Source organism: Hylobates moloch, unplaced genomic scaffold (genome assembly GCF_009828535.3).
Source record: "Hylobates moloch isolate HMO894 unplaced genomic scaffold, HMol_V3 SCAFFOLD_112, whole genome shotgun sequence".
Taxonomy (NCBI): Eukaryota; Metazoa; Chordata; class Mammalia; order Primates; family Hylobatidae; genus Hylobates; species Hylobates moloch.
In genome coordinates, this window is record NW_026652387.1 from 1 (window position 1) to 9,103 (window position 9,103).

The following is a 9,103-nucleotide window of genomic DNA, read 5'->3' on the forward strand; positions in this document are numbered from 1 at the left end:
CCTCTACAAAGAAAGCCACACAGAATTGGGTGAGGGCTACCACCAAAATTAAAACTCTCCACGATGTTATGGTTGGGATCAACTGTTGAAAAACAAATACCATTATTATATTTTGCATACTTTACACTTTGAAAAAAGACCATATTATTTAATTTATATATTTGTAATAACTCTCTGAGCTGAGAGGTGGGCATTACTTTGTCCCTTTACAGATAATACAACTGAAGGACTCAAAGCCGATAAATAAATGGCAGAGCCAGAATTCAAAGGAGAATGGACTACCTCTTGGCCTGTGTACCTTTGACAGCCTAACGGTGTCTTCTGAGAAATGTGCCCTGAATCACAAATATGAGACAGGACATTTTGGAGGCTATGTGTCTCTCTTCATTTTTATCTTTTCAAACAGAGAGAAGGCTAAGATTAAGTCATTCATCAAATAATGTTAATATTTCTAATTCTCCCAAAGCAAATTCTACCTGGAATTCATTCTTCAAGGAGGACAGAGAAATGTAAGTATATTTTGATTGAGGCTAGATGCAGATTGCTCCTGGCCCTATATCTGATGGCTTAATGAAAGTTGAATGAACCCTCCAAACCCACCAGTTTTTAAAATTTAAGGGTACACATTAATCATTAAATACACTTATTTTAAAGTGTGAGAGCCATAACTTCCCACGGCTGCATCAATAACAAAAGGCTAGTTACACAGCCTTTTTTCTGAGACCCCACCCAAGAGAAGAATACTTATGGCTGACTGTGTGTGGGACTGAACTCCCTTGAGAACAAAACCCACTGACCCTCCATAGTATCTAAATGCTCATCCCTAATTCTCACCCCTGTGCTGATACGGGTTATTTCAAAGTAATACTTTGTCATTTTTTTCCCCAGGTGGAGACAGTCTTTATCAAGTTGTGAAATACAGCAAACTGTAAAGGGTTGTTTGGATTAAAGGGTTGTTTGGAAAAGCTGGGTCAGAGTCTAGCAGAAAACCTAGCTCTTTTTCTCACGGCTGCCACAACTCTGATCCAGGAGAACTAACTCTTCTCCATCCCTTGACCTGGAAGGCACTTGATTTTGAATTATATGTTTATTAATTTTGAGATGGAATCTCGCTCTCTCAGGCTGGAGTGCAGTGGCAAAATTTCAGCTCACTGCCACATTCTCCTGCCTCGGCCTCCCAAGTAGCTGGGAATATAGGCATCTGCCACGACACCCAGCTAATTTTTCTATTTTTAGTAGAGACGGGGTTTTACCGTGTTGGCCAGGCTGGTCTCGAACTCCTGACCTCAAGTGATCCACCCGCCTTGGCCTCCTAGAGTGCTGGGATTACAGGCATGAGCCACCATGCCTGACCCTGGCATTATTTACTTATGCAATGGTCTTCTCTCCTCGCTTCTAAACTACTTGAGAGCAGTGACCACACCTTATTCATCTTTGTAACTCTAGTACCAAACTCACTCTGGAGCTTCGTGTTTGATAAATGAATGACTTGGGTTTTCATTTCCTAATTGCTTGTCTCTCCTCTCACATGTAGTCTTCCTGCCATCATCTAATTAGTCTGTCTTCCGTGCCCTGCTGAGAAGCCTGCTCAGATAGCTTCATTCACTCCATGTTGCTCTTGGCATAAAGTCTAAACTGCTCTAGCTGCCTCCATCCATCCATGCCTGCCTTTATTATTCATTCTTGTTCATACTCCACAGCACATGGCCTCAGTTTTAGCCAGTCTTCTAGTGCTTGGATAAGCCTTGCTTTTGATTTCTGTCTCTGCCACCCTACATTCATTTGCATTTCAAAGATAAAAGCTCTTTCAGTCCTCTCTGCTTCTTAGGCTGTTCTTATTGGGAATATCCCTACCTCCTACCTAGCAAAATGTGGCCTATCCCTTTGGACCCCGGTCAAGTTGCATCTCATCCATGAAATGCCTCCCATGACAGCCACAGTCCACAGTGAGGCCCCCTCCTTCTATGTTCTTCCCAGTTCTGTCTATCTTCACACACTCTTCAAGTATGGATAGCCTCAGGTAGCGTTCAAGTATGTCTTGTCTTCACGACAAATCTATGACTCGGAGATGAGGAGCCAACCTTTCTTTTATTTCTCTCACAATATGGGGTCCAAGAATTAGTTCAATAGCCTCTTGATGAATTAGATTTTAACCCAGGGCATCCTGGATCAAATTATATCCACTGACAAAAAACTTCATGTAGTTAATACCTGACAAAACATGACTGTCTTGTAAGTCTATGTTTTCTTTCCCTTTATAACTACATTATAAAGGATTTCTATGATATGGTTTATTTTTTTGAAAATTGTACTTGGAAAATCATTGTATTATTGCATTAATTTTATTGTATTGGTATAACATAGCATAATAAAGTATCCAAACATAATATTTCAGGTAGGTACAGGATAAATGTACCCAATAATATTAATAATATGAAAGCCATTAGAGGCCAGTATAGGTGAAATCCAGGTATCTTATTTGCCCTTCTAGTATATAGAAATAGCCTCACAGTATTTGGTGGTCAAAGAGAATACAGTAATAATTGACTTGTGAATTACAATGAATACATGGTCCATGTACATGAGTCATGCCAGATGTGCAAATGAATGTCACTTACCTCCATTCCACCGTATATAACTTGAAAGTCAGAAAACAGAATGAAAATTGTGAGGCCCAAGGCAGCGAGCAGCAGAAACGAAAATATATCTGAGGAAATACCAAACATTATTTTTAGATGTTAAAAGAATGTTTCATATAATTTGGCACACATTGCAGAATCAATTATCTCTGTTGGGCAAATACCAGATATATCTTCAGATGTTTTGATATATCCTCATATGTTTTGAAATATGTTCTAATGCTTATAAGATGAAGGTAATATCTGAGAATCTTTCCTTGAAAGTCTGGATGTAGAAGACTGTTAATCAAATGTATTACAGTAACCTCCATAAAGCAGCTGCCCTGGTGCACTATCACTGCCTGTCCAGTGAGTTGTGCTTGCATGGGATAAACAGTCAGTCTTCTTGGCACCATCTCATTCTTCCTCATTGCCTAGAGAATAAAATTCAGGGATCCTCTATTGACATTCAAGGCCTTGCACAATCTGGTCCCAATCAGCCTTTCTAACCTGGTCTCTGACTACTCTTCCTTACGGACAATTGGAAAGGTAAACCATAAAACCTCCAGCTTCCACGGAGGCCCAACACTCCTCAGCTTCTGTGTCTTTGTTTAAAAAAAAAAAAAAAAAAGAAGCCCTGTGTACATAATAATCTTCCTGTCTTGGCATGCTCCAATTTTTCTTTCTTTCTTTTTGAGACAGAGTCTCACTCTGTTGTCCAGGCTGGAGTTCAGTGGCATGATCTTGGCTCACTGCAACCTCCGACTTCCTGGTTCAAGTGATTCTCCTGCTTCAGCCTCCCAAGTAGCTGAGACTACAGCCACCTGCCACCAGGCATGGCTAATTTTTTTTTGTATTTTTTGTAGAGACGGGGTTTCACCATGTTGGCCAGGCTGGGCTCGAACTCCTGACCTGTGATCCACCCGCCTTGGCCTCACAAAGTGCTATGATTACAGACATGAGCCACACACCTGGCCTCCAATTTTTCTTAACCCAGTTAAAATACCACTTCCTCTTCAAAGAGTAATACTCCCTTACAAAAGCTTATTTCATATAGTAGGTATCATATTCTGCTTTGCATGATCTTAATTCATGTATCAACTGGACTGTGACCATTTGAATGTGGCTTTGTCTCTGGTTCTCTGGAACTCTGACTTGAAAAAGTAAATGAGAAATTAGCATGTACATCTGTTGCATTCCTTCTTTCCATCCTGCCCAAATTGTTTTAATTTTGGGAGCTAAACTTCCCGGATGCACTGTGCCAGTATCTCTGTTCTTATTCCCAACCTCACCCACTCCTCTGTCAGAGCTTTTAGCAGAGCACTTTAGAGATGGTAACTTAGAAATTTTTTTTTAATAGAATTATCACCTTCAGGCCCAAACAATAGCATTTAATCAGCATTGCCATGATACAAATGATTCTGATAATCCTATAAAGTTATAAATAAATGAACAAACTAGGTTTTCTCTTACACTCAACCTCATTTATTCAGTGTTGGTCTACTCCCCCCACCCCCAACTCTCTACAGGCCTATACCAACCAGAAATCTGAGGCAACTGCCCCTTGATAGCAGGCTCTATTTTTGAAGTGAACAGAGTTCTGTTTTCATCCTTGAGCACCTACACACACCCTCAATATTTATTCATGCCTCACTTTATGTATATAAATAAATGCAGCACCTCTCAGAAGTGCTTGGGAAGGGTATGAGGCAGACAGAAGAAAAGTAGGAATTGCATCTCTCAGGATAAAGCAATCTAAATGGTTTGGTGATAACGATTTCAGGCAATGGCTGTCTGGATTTTTCATTTACTTCATGGATTTGGAGTCCCAGAAACCCAGAAGCTGGGAAGAAGAGGATGCCTGAAAGGTCTGTTCTGATGAAGTCCTGGACCTCACTAGCAACTGGGGCTGAGTGGTGTGCACATCACTGTCTAATGGTCTAAAAACTAGGCCTCGCCTGTGCACAAGTGAGCAATGTAGAAACAAAATTATAAGATCTTTTAAAATTCAGCTTTGATTGAAAAGATGTAATAAAGAGCTGAATGTTGGCTCTTCTTGGTTAGTTGCTCCTGCTGAGGAAACATGAAAGAATAGGGCTCTGTTAACGCAGGTGCTTTAGGAAAGCAAATCCTGTGTAAGCCATTACACTTTATTTTCAGGTAGGGTTAGTAAATGTCCACACTTGTTTCCAGAAAAGTTAAGCCTCTACTTTTTCTATATCTTCTCATCATAAAGTTGAGCTTCTGTCAACGGCTGTTAAAAAGGGCAAAGAGTTTTCTGTTGTATCAAAATAAAATTGCTTGTATATTTTAATAGTAGTTCCAAAGGCTTTTGACTTACAACCTGAGAGTGTATGTTTGTTATCACATCACATTTGTTAGCATACCTGTATGCTAAAGTGTAAAACATTTTACATTCAAAATTATCAGTTACGTTTGGTATAGGGGTTTGAATTTACCCACAAGCTTTAAGTCACTGTGAGTTAACTAATCTACCTCTAATTCACTCAATTCATGTAAAAGGACTTTGCAGCTACTATTAAAGTACTAGGCCAGGTGCAGTGGTTCACTCCTGTAATCCCAGCACTTTGGGAGGCTGAGGTGGGTGGATCACGAGGTCAGGAGTTCAAGACCAGCCTGGCCAAGATGGTGAAACCTCGCCTCTACTAAAACTACAAAAAAATTAGCCAGGCGTGGTGGCGGGCACCTGTAATCCCAGCTACTCGGGAGGCTGAGGCAGAGAATTGCTTGATCCCAGGAGGTGAAGGTTGCAATGAGCCGAGATCGTGCCACTCCACTCCAGCCTGGGCAAAAGAACAAGACTCCATCTCAATAATAATAATAATAATAATAATAATAATAATAATAATTAAAGTACTAGACAACAAATATATTCTGCTTGTAAAATACGTTTATAATTTTAAAAATTATTAATGTATAACAACACCATACATTTCCTGGGTATTAGTGATAACCCGTTAGAAAATATAATGGGAAAGTCTTTCACACTATAAGCAAAATATAAAATACAAAGGATTAGTTTCTTTTTTTTTTTTTTTTGAGACGGAGTCTTGCTCTGTTGCCGAGGCTGGAGTCTGGTGGCATGATCTCAGCTCACTGCAACCTCCACCTCCCAGGTTCAAGCAATTCTCTCTGCCTCAGCCTCCCAAGTAGCTGAGATTACAGGCACCCACCACTGTACCCGGCTGATTTTTGTATTATTTAGCAGAGCTGGGGTTTCACCATGTTGGCCAGGCTGGTCTTGAACTCCTGACCTCAGGTGATCCACCCGCCTTGGCCTCCCAAAGTGCTGGGATTACAGGCATGAGCCACGCACCTGGCCCGATTAGTTTCTTAAATAAATGTGCAGGCAGGATTTGTAATGGAGAAAACAATGAATATTTACTAAGAGACATTGACAAAAAGCAAGCATAAATAGGGAGACATGACATGTTCCTAAATGGGAAGATTAAGTTACATACCAATGTAAATTCTTCCCAAAGTATCAAAATCCCAAAGGGAAATTTTAAAAGCCTGGCAATTTATTCTAGAGTTTATCTTAAAGAATGAACAGGAGAGAAATAAATACATTTTTTACAGTGAGGAATAACGAGGATACACTGATCTTGCCACTTATTAAATAAAACTTATTATAAAACTATAAGTTTTAAAGTATAGTGGTAAATCAAGAATAGACATATTTAAAAACAAAAAAGATGGTCTGGAAACTATATAGACATACATATACAAACAAACAATGCATAATATAAATGATGCACAAACACATATATGAAGATAGTTGTGATAAAGGTGGTATATTCAGTGGAAAAATAATTAAATGAATATTAAAAACTCAGTCAATAAAAGCTGCTAGAAAAACCGGTTGACTGGTTGGAGCAACTTGTTTCAATCCCTACCTCAAACTATACACCAAAATTAACGTTAGATTTTAAAAGCACTTTAAAACTAGTCATGATAATCTATCCTATTTCATAATTAGAAAAAACTTCCTGTGCATAAAGACAATGGAAAAAAGATCACAAAAAATAAGCAGCTCATACAAATAAATGAGAAACATAACAGCAATCCAACAGAAAAAAATAAGTTTAAAAATGTAAATACACAATTCACAGAAGAAGAGATCGCTAATGACATGAAAATACGTTCCTCCTCACTGGTGATCAAAGAAATGCAAACTAAAACCAAATGAGACACTATTTTCTAAAATCTTATCAGACCAGCACAAATTTTGTTTTTTAACTAGTACTTCATGTTGGATATATTATTAAGAAGCACACTCTCGAAAACAACTGATAAGAGTGAAAATCAGTACAAACTTTCTAGAAAGCAACTTTAAATTGTGTATTCCAGGCTTTGACATTTTCACACTATTCCACCAGTTAACTGAATTTTCTTATCCTAAGGAAATAAGAGGCTAAGTCAAAGTAATTTACACAAGTATATTTTTATAGCATTATTTATCATACTGAAGCCAATTGCATGATAGACAGGGTGACCATCTTTATCATGCAATATCTGGATAAGTATCATGTATCTAGTTTGCCTTGACATTCTCTGTTGAAGCCTGGCATAATTATTAATAGTGTCTCACTTCATTCCTAAAAAGTGTCCCAGTCTGGTCAATAATGATGGGGCATATTCTCTGACTTCTTTGGCCTGAGGATGATGATGATGATTATTATTATTTTGAGACAGAGTCTTGCTCTGTCGCCCAGGCTGGAGTGTAGTGGTGTGATTCTGGCTCACTGCAGCCTCGACCTCCCAGGCTCAAGCAATCCTCTCACCTCAGCCTCCCCAAGTAGCTGAGACTATAGGGAAGAGCCACCATGCCCAGCTAATTTGTAAAAGTTTTTTTTAGAGACAAGGTCTCACCGTGTTGCCCAGGCTAGTCTCAAACTCCTGAACTCAAGCGATCCTTCCACCTCAGCCCCCTAAAGTGCTGGGATTACAGGAGTGAGCCACCACTCCCAGCCTTAGCTGGGAGGATCTTAATTGTAGCTTTGAATAATTTTTTAAAAACTCTACTTAAATTAATATACAGGGGAAGTAAATAAGATTTTTTGAGCCCCTATTATAAGTGCCAGACCCTTTACATAAATTGTGCTAGGCCCATTCCACGAAATGCTTTGTTTAGTCCTTCCCTCAGGACTTAATAAATTAAGGATACTCCCTCCCATTCTGCCCATGAGGAAATAAGGTCATAAAATGGTTAAAGTAACTTGCCCAATGTTATAAGGCTAAAGAGGTCAATTTGCATTTGAATTGGTTAGAAAGCCTTTAATAAAATATCTTCACATGCATGTATGTGTTTAAAATGATTCTTGATGACTCACAATAGGACAAGACTCATGTGACAAATAATGTCTGTGCTTATCTGCAAACAAGCAGATTTTCTGACGTGGGCTCTACCAACTATGACCACAGCATTCAACAGCAATTTTAGAGTCATGCAATTGTTTCTTCCTCAGCCCATCATTTCACCAGTGAGGTACAACTCTAGGGTGAGAAGGGGAATGGGAAAATATTCAGAAAGAAAAATTAAACTTTATATACTTACAGTTTGTATAGATGGGTTTTCGAAATGGCTTTCCCTTAGAAAAGATGAATGCTACTGTGATACAGTTGATGGTGGTGATGGGCCACAGTGTGGTGGTCTCAAAACTTAAAATTGAACCAGGAATCAGAGTTGCATTTCCAGTCCAGTTTCTTTCCAAACTCACATTTGTTGAAAAATTACTTTGGTTGGCCAGAAAACACTCACTACAAAAGAATCACCAGTGTTTATGAAACATTTTGTTCCATTTTTATCCATTAGGTGAAAAAAAAGTTTAATCACTACCATGGGATTTTAGCTTTCAAACTATGCCAGCCAGTAATTACCAAGACATACTTTGTTCACCTCTTGCTATGACAAAGCAGAAATAAAAGGAAGTGAAGATTGTTCTTTGTCCGGCACTCCATTTAGAACAAGTGATCTACCTTGAAAGGGCCTGGATGACAATATTTTATGAATTCCTATCAATTCAAAGAGTAAATAGACCATGTCAATTAAACTGTGTGTGTTGTTTTCTCTTTCGTGGACTAAACGAGACTCCTAACGAGTTTTGAGTTTGAGTCTCCCACTCCAATTTACTTCCCTCGGATAGCCAAAGGATCTTCTTGAAAATCTGAACATGACAATCTGCTGCTTATAAGGGGTCTATGGCTCTATTTTGCTGATAAATTAAGCTCGAACTTCTCCAACTGGCCTATGAGATCTTTGCATCCTTGTCTCAATCTACCTTTTCAGTCTTACCTTTTGCCACTCCTCCCATGCTCTATACACTCCAAACATACAGGTTTATTCCCTGTTCCCTACGTATCAATTTGCATACCTGTTGGGTTGCATGTGCTGTTGCCTTTAACTGCAATTAACATCCATCCTTCAAACCCTCTGCATCTGAAATGCCTTTACTTTTGCTGGC

At 39.0% G+C, this 9,103-nt stretch overlaps 1 protein-coding gene across 1 annotated transcript; it reads right to left on the reverse strand.

Annotated features, from left to right (window-relative positions):
- Nucleotides 1-3: 3 nt before the first annotated feature.
- Nucleotides 4-8,404, reverse strand: LOC131382591 (probable cation-transporting ATPase 13A5; the record flags this gene model as incomplete). Its single annotated transcript, XM_058434944.1, has 3 exons — nucleotides 4-82; nucleotides 2,619-2,707; nucleotides 8,197-8,404. Coding segments are annotated over 3 exons (376 nt in total), but the record flags the coding sequence as incomplete, so codon positions are not given.
- Between the last annotated feature and the right edge of the window lie 699 nt (nucleotides 8,405-9,103).